Genomic DNA, 16175 nt, shown 5'->3' on the forward strand with positions numbered 1-16175 from the left:
CAGCAGCAGCAGCAACAGCAACAACAACAATGACATTGTATGGCGGTACGAGGAGAAATGGCAGTTTGCCTCGTGACTTTTTCCAGAGTCCTTTTCTCCCTGGGCTGACTGTGCGTGTGTTTTTTGTGTGTTCCTCGGCAATTGAATATGCAGTAATTGCCTTTCTTCATTTTTGGCCATGATTTCTTTCGTGTCTGACACAGAAACATGGCCAGTTAAGTGCAAAAATGAATATTTATAACCGTTATGCCTAGGATTGGACTCGGTTAAAATGCTAAGTGAACGGCGGGTTATTGCGGTCCGCTTTTGGGCAATTTACTTTTATTTTAGTAATTGATTTGCTCAGACTTAAAGTTAAGCTACTTAAGCTATGAGTACAAGGATTTTATAAAAGGTTAGATTATATTGAACTTTATAAACTTTTGTTTTTTCTGGATTTAAATGTTAAGGAAATGTTAAGAGCGTTAAATTCCATCTGCTATAATCACTGATTGTAGAAATAATATCTTTGAAATACCACAAAAAGTTTAAGTCTGTAGCGGGTTACTAACTATGTAAAAATGTTGGTAGAGAATAATTTCGATCTGAGGAAATATAAAGAAATACGATTTACAGACACAACGAAAACTTTGTAAAAGTAATTTAATCTCTTTAAAAGGTAAAACTTCAGAGTTGGCTAATCCTATGACAGTCTTTGCTAGCTACCTAGTCTTTCTTTAGTGAGCACCTTTCCTCATCTTAGGTTTAGCTTATAGCACATTCCGCATCTTGACTGTATCTCAGCTAATGAAGAATGAGTACGCAATCGCTTTTGGCCCCACACACGCATCCCAGGCATTCGCATTTGGATGCCAGGCCAGCTGGAACAACACCTGAGGCTGAGATCCCGGCCAGCAATAAGCAATAACATGGCTCGTGCCCAAGGAAAACTGTCAATTAACCCGTGGGGTGAACTTGTGGAAAATGTTAGAGCGGCTGCTGCTGCGTCCACCGCTGCATCCCGGGCAATTTGCATTCTCATGGCCCGGCCAAATGGATTGCATTCATGTGGTTTGAGCCCGAGTCTCCTTATCGCAATCGCCGCCTGCCAAATGCCAAGCGATAGCGCGTAGAACACTTGGTGCTAATAAAGATCTCAGAAGTCAGCAGTCAGTAGTCTGTAGTCTGTAGAGTAGTCAGTAGGTAGGGGACATTAGGAAGTGGAGCCAGAGTGGCCCTCCCTGCGAAATCCGCTGCTTTGTGAACTCAAGCTGACAGAACGCTATTTCCAATTGTGCTATTAATCTGCCACATTTGCACATTTTCCGGGAAAGAGTCGGCAGGCGATTTCGATCTCTTTTTCCCTCTAGCTGGCTCGCTTGCTCGCACTTCCATGGCCGTTCGTAATGGAGCGAGTGAGATGGCAGAGTGGAAACGCTTGGCTAACCCGAAAATAGAAACAATCAAAATAAAAATACATTCTCTTCATGCTCTCGTCTAATAAAAAACCCCAAAAGCAAAACGTTTTCCATTTAAAATGTCGTCGCAAATGCCAGCTGGAAGTTGGGATTCAAATGGTGAGGGGGGAAAACTCTGGCCACCGACCAATGGCAGTTCGCTGAGACCACGCCCCCGGCCACAATTACCGACCAGTGCTGCCCATAAGCAGGCAGATTGAAACCTGTTTCCACGAGCGAGAGGCAACGAGGCGCATGTGCGATCAGAGTGGGACGGAATGCGCAAGGGTGGACCAACCAGAAGAGGCAGGTTGCTGGTATTATGGTAGGTTAGGTTCAAACAAGGTGGCAAACTGGCTCTTTAACCGAAATAGGAAGGAAGTCGGCAGAGACGTCGGCGTCGCGGCGGACAACTGGTTTGACTTGTTTCCGGCTCACTCCAACCACCCAAAAGCCACCAACAAACGGCCGAGTCCACAAAGTCGGCAGAGGGCAGAGCAGAGCAGCGACCGTCGGCACAATTTGATTGCATTTATGAAAAGCGTTTTCGCCCGCCAGCACGCGTCCGCTCCCAGCTCGCAATTTGCCATCCTCTATCCGTAATCCGTAGTCCGTAATCCGTGTATCCATAACCCGCAGTTCGCATCTGGAATTTCCCGCAACGGGTCGTGCTTAAAAGCGGAAATTAAACTGAAATTAATAAAACATTTTGTGTGTGTGCTTTATGGTTTAAACATTCTAAACTTAACAATTTGAAATAAAAGTGCCACTAATAAGTTATTAAAGTGCAGTGAGGGAGTACCAAATTGGCGCCACTTAGTGTCATCATGTCCAGCCACGAGGAGGATGATCACGAGCACGAGAACGAGCACGGAGACGAGGTGGAGGAGCAGGAGATCCATGTGGACGTGGACTCAGATTCACGGATGTCTTGTGGCAGCGGATCCGATGTGGATATGGACGGCGGCAGCTGCTACGATGAGTCTGAAACTCCTTTGAGGTGAGGGGAATATTTAAATGGGTCTGGGATGGATAAACCATTTCTGGGAAAGTATCCGTGACTATGGAATACCTTTGGAATGGCAAAATTTGGAATATAACTAGTTAAGGGTGGCAAAAATATCATTAATAGGAGGCTGCAGCTATAGTCTTCAGATCATTTGAGTTTTAGGTAATGCTCTATTAGCTTACTGAAAAGGTATTTTTGGTAGAGCTTTACTTTCTAAAAGTATTTTTTGGTTTAATTGCTTCTTTAAATCATTCAGCCTACTGAACTTTAATAGAGCTACGATTGCTTTACCATAGGTTTTAATATTGTTTTGCACTCAACAAATAAATGATCGGAAACAATTTATTATGAAAGTTTCCCAAAATACCTGAAATGATAAAAAGAGCGGATCAATTGGAGCAATTTTCGTGGCTACTTATCCAGTTTAATTATTTGTTAAATTTGTCATAGCTAGTTAAGTTTTATTTTGTTCGATTTATTTTGTAAATATACAAATATTGAATGGTACACAGAGCTTTTAACTTAAACGGTATAAAAAGTATCAATCGCCTTAGAAAATCTCCACGACCTGGGATTTGAATTTCTCTTTATTCCCTCCATAAAACTCAAATCTAGTCTTAAAGCAGAGAAAAAAGCTATTTACATTTGTTATTATTTGTTCACAACTCCCACTGTTTTATAGTCTTTGGCCTTTTCGCTGACAATACCCACAAATCCTATTTTTCGAATCAACTTCTTCGGCTTAACGCCGTTAAAACGCGATGGATGCGTAGACCCATTGTCCAGCCGTACAAAGGCAACGTTTTCCACCGACAAAAGGGGCCTAACAAGCTGCCAGAATGTCGAGCAGGCCGTGCTAACTGCTCCCATTGATGCTGTTGTTCGCTTATTGAAGAACGGTGTGAACAAACCTCTTAAACGCTAATGAATTGACCACAAAGCCACCAAAAGAATCAAGTCCAAAATGCCCCATAAAGTCACAAAGAAACTCCCTGAATTTACATAGTCCACGGATGGGGAAAGGGCTTCGAATGGACGTCGACGATAAAACGCACATTAGTAAGGCGCCAAAAACGCGTTGTGATAAGACTTTTGGGTCCATTTGGGACTCGATCTGGAGCTTGATCTTCGGCTTGAATGCCAGACAAAGACGAAATCGTTTGTCGGATTAACATTTTAATAGAGATCGTCATAAAAATGCCGTAAAAATCGCGTTCCAGCGAATGTAGAGCACCAGATAGTCTTAGCCGCCAGTTTTGGCCAACAGAAAAATATGTGTATGCTCATAACTTTTGATATTGGAAAGTGTGAGTGAGTTGCCTGATGGCATTTTGGTTATTGTTCCGATACAATTCCATTCCTGTTCCAAATGGGTTTTTATTTTTTCGGATTTGTAAATTAAATGCCGTGCGTGACTTGTTTTTTGTGCGTCAGTTGATGGCATTCGATGATTTATGGTCGCGTATTAAATGCCTCTAACGGCCGTCAGCATTTGCATAATTACTTAATTTCCAGCCGCATTGCGTATACGCAGTGCTGGCCACATGGGTTCTGCATGTCATGTCGTTCGGCGTTCGCCGCGGCTTATCCGCTCGCGTGGGCTTTTGGTTAGTGGCTTCAAGAGACTGGTCCATACTGCAGCAGGCTTAATTATAGTCAATGTTCTCAGGCTTTTCCGCTTATCAGGCGACACTTTTTAATGAGCCCGCACCTCTATAAGGTTTCGTTTCCTTCGATTCTGATTCTGATGTCTTATGCCTTCTCTTCTTTTCATCCAGCGAATCCCTACAGTCGGAGCAGACGCGTTCCTCGTCCAGCGAGAATCTGCCCTTCAGCATATCACGCCTGCTATCCAAACCCTTCGAGACGAGCCACCACCACAACAACAACAACCACCTGATCAGCAGCAGTCCCGGCTCCAGCAGCAACAACAACAACAGCGGCGAAAAGGGCGAGGAGAAGGAGCTACTGCAGCAGGAAGATCACGACCTGGCCGCCTATAAGCTGGCCACCAGCATCGCCAATTCAACGTACGGAAGCGCCGCGGCCCTCTATTCGTATCCGCATCTTTATCCCTCAGCCGCCGGCGGTCATGTGCTGCGTGTGCCGCCCCAGCGAACGCCGCTAACCTGGGCCCTGCCACCATTGCATCATGCGGCGTTGGCCCATCAGGCGGTCAAGGATCGGCTGGCAGGTGAGTGAAAAGAAGTGAACTGAAGTGAAGGAGTCAGGGTAACGTAAAACCAAGTCGGCGGCCCCATGTCGCGGTGGCCCATGTTCGCCGAGATCTCTGAGGGGGAGCGATCCCCCAATGACCCGCGGTGGCAATTGCTACTGTTCCCCAAATAAACGCGATCAGAGAAGTCTTTTAAGGCAACAAGCCTATCGGCATGTCATTGTTGGCCAACACACTGATGCACTGAGGAAAAAACGGAAGAGTTGTATCTAAACAAGGGGAATGAAAGTGAAAGTGTGCTGGGAAGCAGGGAAAAATAGAGAAATTATTCTTCTTTGTGAATGATAACTTAGGTTAATAATTATATTTACTATATTCATTCATAATGAGGTTATAGCATCAGATATCTAAAGACTTCAAAATTGGTATAAAATATGCTTATAGTCTTATATTTTTACTGTCTAACAACTATTTTCCAATCATTGAACTTTTTCGAAAATATAACTGAACGCAGTTTTAGGAAAGTTAAATCTGTGCCACATTAAAGTGAGTGTTACTTTTCCCGCAGTGTAAACGCACACTCGAGTGCTCAGGATGCTAAAGTATAAAAACATGTTTGCCTTCAAATGCGCAATCGCAGCTTAAGTTAAAAACTTAACGCTGAGCCACCGCCCAGAAGCGACGCAGGAATGAGATGCGCCCTCTTATTTGCATGCGCATGGGCAGATGTATTTGTATCTGTATCTGTATCTGTATCTGTCGCTGGTCGCTGGTCGCCTCGATCTGCATCTGTATCTGTGTTGGCATCTGAAGCAGCATCTCCATGTGCAGCTGGATCCTCTGGCTCCCTTTTTGTTAATTTGTTTACATTATGAGCTTCACTTGTAGCTACAAGCGACGGGCACAGCGCGAGCCCTTTGAAATAATGAGACGGCGTTGATTTTATTACGCCTCGGTAGCCGAGGCATCGGAATGGGGATTGAATGGGGATCGAATGGGGATCCTTCGATCCCTCGTCCTATAACTCATAATATTCGGGTCTTTTTCGGTCATGTGATGTGGAAAAGCTGCTTAGTAGCTGGCCTGACAATCTGATGGGCTTTTATGGCCAACATCCGCCCAGTGGTTTTGGTTAGCATGTGTGTTTCTTTTTAGCCTTTTTAGTTATTTTAATGAGCTGGTTTACATGACTTTTTAATTTCGCGCTGAGCCCGAAAAGGAATTAATTACGCATTGGGCGGTCGCAGGGCTCAGCGAGTGAGTTTTCTGTCTTCGCCGGCTTATTTATCGCCGCATACCGCACTTCACATTTGAGTCCAACTGACATGGTCAGCTTTTAATTAGCCAGTCGAATGCCAGCGATCCGAGGGTTGCATATCCATATCCATACTTATATACATATACGAGTATATATCCCCGCGGAGGAGGGGCATCCGATCGGACCGAATGGGATCGGATCAGTCAGTTCCACTCGGCTAGTCCAACTGAGAGGAAAGGCACACTTATGAGGCCGCCGGGTGATCCCAGTTTCTGTCGCTTCGTTTCGTTTTGTCAACATCTTCGTCTTCTGTCTTCTGTCGTCTGAGTCTTGTTGTGTTTATTGTGTCGCTTGCCTTGTGGCTGATAAGCTGGCGCCTTGGCTTTTTTCATTAACAAGACAAACGAGCGTCCAGGGCTCGGATCCGATCCGATCCGATCCCTTCCCTTCTCCACATGCAAAGTGCTCCCCGCCCTTCCCAGGGCTCTTAGCGCCATATGATTAATAACCATTGCATGTTAATTTTCGTTATTTTTCGGAAAACAACGTCGCAGCAGGCGCCAATTACTTTTCGGCCATGCAGAGCCTAATGCAGTTTCATAACGGCCATAATAATCCAAATGGGAGTTGGGCTTTGGTCACGACACTTGCCCACACGAATGCTGGCAGTGAGCGGAGGGTAGGATCTATATAGAAGATTATGGGCTTGAAAAACCTTTTTAAACAAATGCCTTATAATTTCAAATTAGTTCTGTTAAATCATAAATCTTATTATAAAGTATTTGGTTACATTTAACTCTTAATTTACAATATTTTTGATATTTTATGAGAAAGTAGAGGGGGACTAGTTTTTATCCAAATCACTAGCAAAGGTCAAAGAGTAGCAGTTTCTGAAACAAACCAAAATAGCGGAGAGGGAGGAAACCAGGCCGAGCCACAGGCCGCCATTAATAATGCATGCTAAAAGCTTTTTGCATTATTTTAGGTATTTCTGGTGAGACTTCTTGGCCGCAAGCACACACATACACCCTCGCCGTCATGTGTATCTTTAAGATACTTATGTGCGCCAGTGAGAAAACATCATAAATAAGCAGGAAGTAGAGGTGGAATGCTGGTAAAGCTATAAAATTATGCTTATGCGACTTAACCTCCCTCTAAGCTGGCATCCTTATATCCTTAAAGGATACACACATCTTGGTTCGGGGAAAATCCCGAGGCTGCTGCTTATGTGGTGCGATAAATGGCTTTTTATTGAAATTGATATTGCCTGAAATATTCAAATGATCGGCAACCCGCACGACCCTTGAACCAAAAGCCTTTTCAAAATGTATACCAAGCACGCGGGAAAGTTTATCCTTTGGCCTGAGAAAGGGTTCTCGAGAAAAGTCGGAATAAGAAACATGATTTGTCAGCTTAACACCCACCATACATTCGCCGGCATTTGATGGCTTTTGACAGGCCACTCGCCATTTTCCAACGCCAACTTGAACGACCATAAACACAACTCAATTTCAATGGGAGTTGGTGGGACTGAAATCGATAAGTTATATTCACATTCGAAAGGTTTTCATACTTTAGAAAGTTCTCGGGGGTAATGGGATTGGGGGAAATCCACTCTACATTACAAATCATAGAACATTTACGCTCTAGTAACTAAGTTAGGTGTGTTCTAGATATGAAAAACATAAAACTTGAAACTCATTCAAATGAAAAGCGTTCCTAATTTATTCACCAAAGTACACCTAATCATTTTGAGTAGAAGCTATAATGTTGTTTCATTAATTTGATTGACAGCCCTCATTAAAAAGTGCAATTTTGTTATCTTGAACATTTGTCTTCGTTGCAAATGCTTGAAAAGACAAAGCAAAGTATTTTTACTGAAACGACAGTTGACTAATTTGATTATTTATAAAACATTATTAATTTGGTTTTGACTTGATCATTGCTTAAAGTGTGTTAATATTTTTGAATAATTTAACAATCAATTTGTCTGTCTTGCCTTTGGCTCAAGTTTCGTTTTGGCTGCGATGCAGGTGATTGGCCATCACTTTCAGCAACTGCTGGCCAAAAAATTTCTCCCCGACTGCTGACTTGACCTCATCTGCGGATGCGGAGTCAGTCTGTAAGCCGGTTTCCTAATTGTCGCTGGTGTGGTGTTGTTGTCACTGACTGGGCCGCACTGTGCCCGCCTTATCGCACCCAATAAACAACAAAGCACACACAACGGCGACTGGCAGGAATTTTAAAAGGTTCAGCGCCACAGCACAGGCTCAGCCACCGTTCCGCGCCCATATCCAGAAATTCAGAAACCAGAGATCCGGACACTGGGTCACTTATGCGTCCTACGAGCGCGACTTTATGACTCAACCTCAACCCGAATGGAAATGGAATGGATGTCGCGTGCTTTGTCTACAAGAGGCGGCGATAAGGGCTCCTGCTAGACCGCCGCCCGAAACCTCAATCCTTGGCAATTAGGCAGCAAGGCAGCTAGGCAGCTAGTCAGCGGCCTCCAAATTGATTTCACAGCGGGAGTGGTCGTATTTAGGCATTTAGGCAGGCAGCCAGGTAACAGCTACAGCTCAGGCTAACAGGTATCGAGTAGCCAGCAGTGCTAAGTACTCGCAGGCGCACAGGTGCCGCCGCTCAACTCCGGAAGCGGCTTTCGGAAATGACCAGTTATCTAGGAATTTATTGTTTACTAATTGCCCGCCAGGACACACACCGCACGAAGGGGGAGACAGTCGGAGATGCGATCGCAGTAATAGTTTTTGAAATATTAAGTAAATGTGATATAAATATGTTTAAAGATTTCCTATAACTTAAAACTTATCAGCTTTTATATGGGAATTTTGTTTTAAGTTTACAGAAACTTTTCATATTTTAAACAAAGAACAAGAAGAGTGTTGTCTTAGTTCTTCTAAAGTAGTTATGAGATTAGTAATTACTTTTTCTAAACATCATACCCTGAGTTATTTCATTGGCCGCAGGTGTATAAAGAATGGAAAATCGATTGCCTTGCCCCTAAGTAAGCCTTATTAAGTACTCACACATTCCTCTCATTACAGCTGCCTTTCCCATTGCCCGACGGATCGGACATCCCTACCAGAATCGCACGCCGCCGAAGCGAAAAAAGCCACGCACCTCCTTCACGCGCATCCAGGTGGCCGAGTTGGAGAAGCGGTTCCACAAGCAGAAGTATCTGGCATCCGCGGAGCGGGCGGCCTTGGCCCGTGGCCTGAAGATGACCGATGCCCAGGTGAAGACGTGGTTCCAGAATCGACGCACCAAGTGGAGGTGAGTGTTACCGCCAGAGTTACCCCATGCATTGTTCGCCCACCGCTGGGCTAGAAGGCAAAAAATCAATACCCAACCCCAGTGGCAGCGCAGCTACCATTTTTCAGGGCTTGGAAGTGCTGACAGCTTGACACTTACCCTCTTCTATGTCCCCCCGCTTTTCTCTGTGTTTTTTACGTGCCGTGTTTAAACTACAATATGCACAAAAGGCTTTTGTTAAAAAGAGCGAAAATAAGAAGGCTAGAGAGCAGATATCCGAAAGGGGAATGCTCTAAAAATGAAAGATTTGGATTATTTTTGATGAAAATTGAATTTTATGAGGAAATAACTCATATATATGATAAAGGAATGAAAATTACCCAGTTGAAGATGTTAAAAAGTCTTTAAATACTACTAAAAGAGGTGTTGTTTCCCAAATAGCATCATTATATTAATATTTATAGCCAACAAGAATAATATGTCAATCTAGCTTAATACACCAAAACTTGTTCTCCATGGAAAACTCCCTCATAAAACAATACCAGAACTTTGTTGTTACCAAGTTAATGCCTGTCTTGATGTAACCCAACTAGATTACAGAGCATCAGAGCCCAACGCGCATAAACGGGGAGTAAATGGCTCATACAATATGCATGAGCACATTAAATGAACAACACTCAGCCCCAGGGAAAGGGGGGAGCATATTTACGAGGCTAACTGAGGGGTAGTTGCATTTTGTAGCCACAAAGAGCGCTCTTGTTAAACAAGCTAATTGGCAAGGCTTTTTTAATGGCGTTTGTAATTTCCAACTAAATATATGGATTAGACTCTCATAAAGATAGATATATTATATTGGGCTATAATTTACTTAACTAAACTAAAAGTGCTCTTGTGTTGAAAGAACTTGTATGGAATATTATCATTAAAATAAGTGCAATGAAGTTAAGTATTTTATTAATTCTATAAAGAGTTTATAGAAAACTTTAATAAGAAATTGTGTTAGCTAAGTACTGCTTTTAAGTTAAAAACAATTTTTTAAGTCCATATTTATCCATCAATTGAGAACCATAATTAACATTATATTAAATTGTTTTCCATATAACTTTTACTTGGGTTCCTAACTTAGCACACACAAAATTGAGCTGTCAAATGCCAAAAGTATTTCAGATTTATGAGCCCCCATATTAAGTAGATACATTGTTCTCACATTCAACATGCAAATGATAGTTTATTTGAAACCAAAATTAGTCAGACAAGAAATGTCACCAATTTACTCGAGCATTGATGCGTGATATTGCGTGCGGCTAATTGTTTTCTATTTTATTACTGCCAACAAACAGTATTTGAATATGAAATAATTTGAGCGGATGAATTCGGATAGTCTGGCGGCTATTCATATGCGATTATTCCGACCGTCATAAAGATGATGGCAAATGGCGGCTAAATGGACAAAGTTTCCCACTTTCCCAGGAAGGAAAAGTAGAAGGAAAAGAGGGCTGAACGGCGCTTTAGTCGCGTTAATTGCCGCTTAACAGGCGCCGGCATTTTTAGAGCCCAGTCCTAACCAGGCTTATCAGCCATTTTGGGCCTATTCCAGCTCGTAAAAATTAATGATGTAAAACGCAATTTTTTTAACGGCAACGGCAATGGCAACTGCTTCTTTGGCCACGGCTCGTTTGCGGTTAAGTGAAATGGCAATGGCACATTATACGTAGCATGATTACGAGGCGGCACTACTCGTAAATATCCAGGGTATGTGTAATGTGCTCACATAATTGCCTTAATGCACACTGCGCTGCATTTGCCAGTTTTCCAGTAATTTGAATAATTAGCCCTGTCCAATGTGGCGTATGCGCTATGTGCCAAGTGCCTAGTGCCTAGTGCCTAGTGCCCATTAGGCAACGTATAAAGATTGCATAGCTGTCTTTCTTGCCCAATTCCTAATAAATAGCAACTCGTTTGAGACAAGGCGAATGGCTCATTACGAGCATTGTCTCTGTATATTGAGTGCTATCGACTGATTCGTTCGAGTCAACAAGAACAGCAACAACTTGGCATCAATAATGAATAACAAATTGCGCGGCCAAATGAATGAACTCTTGTTGCCTGTCACTGTCTGACAATGTGTTTAGGAAAAAGAATACAAAAAGAAAAAATCTGCCAGAGAAGATACAGATACAAAGCAGATAGATACATACAGATACAGAAACCATGGGGAAACAAAAAATGGAAGCACACTTCCGGGCGCTGTATCCTTTGAATCCCCAAAACAACTGGAACACTCTGACTTCTGTCTGGCTCTTTCTCCCTCTCCTTACTTGCTCTATAATTCAATTAGTCCTAGAGCCATAAATCAAGCTACCGCTAAACCCTTTTTAATTACATGCTCGTTCATCATCCCGAAAAACCGCCTCACTCACATATTTTCTTTTAGGAAATCTTGGCAGAGCTAGTACTTAATATTAATTGCCGCCTAGCATATGCAGAAGTTTTCCTGCTGAAAGCTGGCTGATTAAAAATTTACACACATGCCAGGGAACTACAGCTACAACTTTGACCGCAGAACAAAAATCAATTTGACTGAAAGCAAAGTTTCTGCGGGCAGAGCCGAAAAATCAAAAAAAATTAATTACAATGGCGAGAGCCATTTGTAAATTAACTTGGAATCCCGCTTGGTCCTGTTTTCGGCACGTGTCCTGCGAGAGAATCTTCAAGTTTGCGGTGGTCCAATTCCCTGGGGATCCCCAGGGGAAAAGCTCCTTGGCCAGTCAATTGATGGTCTGGCTAAATTGTTATGTCTTGAGGGATAATTACCGCAGGACCTTTTTGGGGCTGCTGCTATGCTGCTCTATCTCGACTTGCCGACGTCGTTTGCGTGCAGTGTGTGAAATGATTTTAATTACCAGGACATGGCCGGAAAGGTCTTAAACAGCAGCTGCCGAGCACATTTTTTGTCTGTTGGCGACAATTTGGGCCTTCGGCGCGGGGGAGCTTGGGAGATTTATGGGCCGGGCTTTAATAAACATTTTAGGCTAATGCCTGGCCATTACTTATCGCGGATGGCAACAAAAACTTTCCACATCAACGCGATGGCGCCAAGAGACCAACATTTAACATTTGTAAAGCGTTTGTTACATTTCCCAGCTCCGTGACTGAAGATAAATTACAATCGTGTCTCTGTCTTGGCCCCAAAAGAGCGAATTAAACCCGCACACACACACATCCGAGACTCGGAACTCGAAACAGCGCCACTTTCGTTTGCCTGGCCGTTTTGGAGTTTTTAATCAATTTTCGTTGAATTTTTTATGCGGTAGCTGTTAAAAATGTTCCCCGATAAAGCCAACTTCAAGGCGAAAAGGTGAAAAAGTAAAAGCAAACTGCCTGCTGCATAATAACTCACTTCCACCGCCAAGCAGACAATTGAATTGTTAAGCCAGCAATTGGTAAATGGGGAGTTGCTGTAGAAAGCCTTGATTTAAGTAATTGAATTAATAGAAACTCTCCATATATTATATATCAATGAATATCCGTAAATATCGCCTACCAATTTAAGTTACAGTACATCCTTGGCTTAACCACCAATGAGGCATAAAGACATGTGCTAGTTATTCCCATTTGTGGGCCCAAAAGTTTGCACTAAATACCCAGGCTAATGTATTTTTAATGAAGCTCACTAGCAAGTTATGAAAGCGTAGTTTGAACGATGACAATGCTGATGAAACCCGTAATGAAAGCATATTAAACAATAATTATGATATACGGCTGGAATGTGTGTTGGCCTTGCCTAGTTGTGGTTATAATTCGAGCAACCCTTCCCTTTTCTCTTCTCTTTAGACGGCAACATAAGAACTTCATTAGCTCATGAAATATTCAAGATGGCGTAGAAACAACCCCTAGCTATGCGGGGGTGGATGTGAATGAAGAGGAAGTGGGGAATGGGGGTAGCTCTACGATGGTGGTGCAGGCAGGACCATGGCCACAATTAGAGCACAAATGCTGCGCAAACGCGGGGCAGAGTTGGTGCATCTGCAGTGCAATTTGGCCCTGAATTATTTATCATCTGGCAGGGCACAAGCTGGGGGAGTGGGGGCCAAATCCCTTTTAAGCGCAAAGCATTTAAAATGCAATTTACGCAGCTCCAACTCGGCACGAAATTAATTTTCAACAAAAACAAGCACAATCGATGGCTGTGTGTACGAGTACATTGTGTGCGGCAGTCAGCATATTTGATTTGATTAGTTTTAAATGGTCTTAATAGGCCGCCCACATAATGACTTGATGAGCTCCTGTTTCGCCCCCTTCGACCAATTCGACAACTGTGAGCGACGGAAATTGGTTTGCGGCAAATTGGTTTTCCATAATGAATATGTACATTAAGCGATACTATTTGGCAGATAAGGTTAAGTGTGTGCACGGTCATCATCGGTATCGATTGGACCCTGACATTTTTGCTGCAACTCTACCAATTTATTTAAGAACTTATGGTCAATGAGATTATATAGTTTTCTGTTAAAAATTTGTGCTATTTGGGTAAGAAATTAAAATAAGTTTGATGCCTTTCTGCAATCTCAGCACAGATCTTACATTATAATACTAGTCTATAGATTAAAGAACGACTTCTTCGATTAATCAAACGATACTAAACCCAAAATCGTTGATAATGTTATATATAATGAGAGTATTTTAAATGGATATTAGTTTCTAAAAGGCAAATGGACAATATATGATTAAATAATAAACTAACTAATGAGCAACTTTCCAAGATTATACGACAAGGGATAGCAAACAGAAATATTTAGAAGAGAGCACGAAGACTAAGATATTGAGATATTGATTAGGTATAGTAAAGCCTTTCCTCAACTAGGAATTTATACCTTATACCTTAAACTAAAACTCAACAAATTACTAATCAATATTCCTATTTTCCAATCCAATTTCAGACGTCAGACGGCCGAGGAGCGAGAGGCGGAGAGACAGGCGGCGAATAGGCTGATGCTCTCCCTCCAGGCAGAAGCCATCAGCAAGGGATTCGCCCCTCCATCGGCGCCCTTGGGCTCGCAAGGGGGTGTGAACGGGGCGCCCCTGGCAGCTCTGCATGGACTACAACCATGGGCAGAGGCGTCGCATGCGGCGGGCTGCTAATCGCCATGCCATCGGTGGACGGAGCCCCTCTAATTTGGCGGGAGCTGGTTTATTTGTGATACACTTCGCTTTGTACATAGTTCGAGATGAACGGACAGTTCGCACTGTACATATGAGAAGAAGGGGGCGTTGGCTCAAAGCCCCACTGTAAATACCTAGCTTTACTCTGTAGTGACGCTTACTTAACCGATTCCGGGATGATGACGATACCACGATGGGGATGCACCTGGACCAGCGCTTTAAGTTTTGTGTAGAATCTCGAATTTCCGTTTTGTGTTTCGTAGAGCTTTTAGTGCATTTAGAATCTTAGTTATTGTTCGACAGTTCAACCGAAGCAAACCGCATCTCAAAACGTCGCAGTGAGCTTGGAAGCCACGTTTAGTAATAGCATATTTAATATATAAATATATATACAAAATTATATACGGATTGTAATGTATTGTAATTGTAACATCTGTCTCTAGGCTTAAGTCGAATGGCATTACCTAGTATTATAAATTATGAACCCTAAATACATGTATGATTATGACAAAGTAAACAAGATGAGCAATGAAAATAAACACATTATTGAATCAAAGAATATAAGGAAAATCTTTTTATGGAAATCATACCAAAATGTGAAACATTGGAAGCGGTTAAAGTCAAGAAATTATAATAAAAACTCACTTTTTAGAGGATTATTTAGGCAATAGAGGCATCTAGTTAGAGACCTTAATAAATCTCATTACGATTTACAAAGGATATATTCAGTATTAGCTAAACTTCAACAAATTGCGTGAGCATTTCTTGTTGAGAGAACAAATTCATTTCTTTTAACAATAGTTTGTTTGTTTTGGTAACAAATGGATAGAAAATTACATTAAAACTCCCCCAAAAACAAACAAAATCAGAAGTGAAGGGAGGAATTATAGCCTTTTCGGTTGAGTTCGGTAGTTAAACGCTAGAGTTCCAACCCTTAACTACTAGAAACAATCTATTGAAGATGATTTATGGATATTTATTGACAGGGCATTGTGTAGACCAATTTTGATAGGAACCTGCGGCTTAACCGGATACCTTTCGACGTGCTAATGATTGGGATACCTATGAAAAGAATCAGCCATATGCTCAAGCCCACGAAAAACTAACAACAATTAGCGAGCGAATATCCCGAGGCCGTTCATTATAAATATATTACGTGTTTTTTGCGTTGAAAGCAAAACAAACAGGCGCCGCTGAACAGGTAGCCCCTATACTCCGATCCATCATCCTTTTGGACCTTCCGCCTCTAAAGTGTTGCCGCTGTCACATTAGCGCTGAGGTCGGTCCCTAATCCAACCGGACCACGACTCCTACAATCCTACAAGTTGGCCGCCGGTGGTCGATGGCCTGGCCTGTGCGGAAGTAAACGATTTTCGGACCAAAGGAGTTGAAAGACGGCGCCCGTAACAAAGTTGCAGACGCCGGCCGATCAAATGCTGTTTATTTGAGCTTCAGCAGAGACACCTTTTTAATTTGCCATTTGCCGCTGCCGGGCTTGTGGATGAAGATGCACTGGGAAAAAGGATTATCTTAAACTGAAAAACTTAAAGTATCTTAAAGGCATGATAATAAAAATATTAGAGCTTAAAGATTGAAAATATAGCAAACCCTCTTCTAAGTATATCTTATTAATATATTTATAAATATAAAGTATTATTAATTTCTTACAAAACAACGATTTCTCTGCCTAGTAATTTAATCAAGCCTTTCTCCAAAATCAATCGTGGCCTAGTTATAAACACAAAGGTAATAGCTTCCCGAAACCTGTACTGTTTAAATTAAGATATTTATTTTCTTCAAGTGTGTGGTCTCAATATGGGGCAGAGACTGGGCTACTTGGAAATCCGCATAAATTGCGTT

General features: G+C 42.3%; 1 protein-coding gene and 1 pseudogene across 1 annotated transcript; both read left to right on the forward strand.

The window, feature by feature from the left end:
• Window positions 1-1516: 1516 nt before the first annotated feature.
• Window positions 1517-2053, forward strand: LOC108115072 (annotated as a pseudogene).
• On the forward strand, window positions 1964-14874 carry LOC108115071 (T-cell leukemia homeobox protein 3). Its single transcript, XM_017226320.2, has 4 exons — window positions 1964-2436; window positions 4224-4639; window positions 8945-9173; window positions 14093-14874. The coding sequence occupies exons 1-4, from the start codon at window positions 2264-2266 to the stop codon at window positions 14292-14294; spliced, it is 1020 nt and encodes a 339-aa protein (XP_017081809.1). The 5' UTR covers window positions 1964-2263; the 3' UTR covers window positions 14295-14874.
• Window positions 14875-16175: the final 1301 nt, after the last annotated feature.

Source organism: Drosophila eugracilis, unplaced genomic scaffold, assembly GCF_018153835.1.
Source record: "Drosophila eugracilis isolate 14026-0451.02 unplaced genomic scaffold, ASM1815383v1 contig_974, whole genome shotgun sequence".
NCBI lineage: Eukaryota > Metazoa > Arthropoda > Insecta > Diptera > Drosophilidae > Drosophila > Drosophila eugracilis.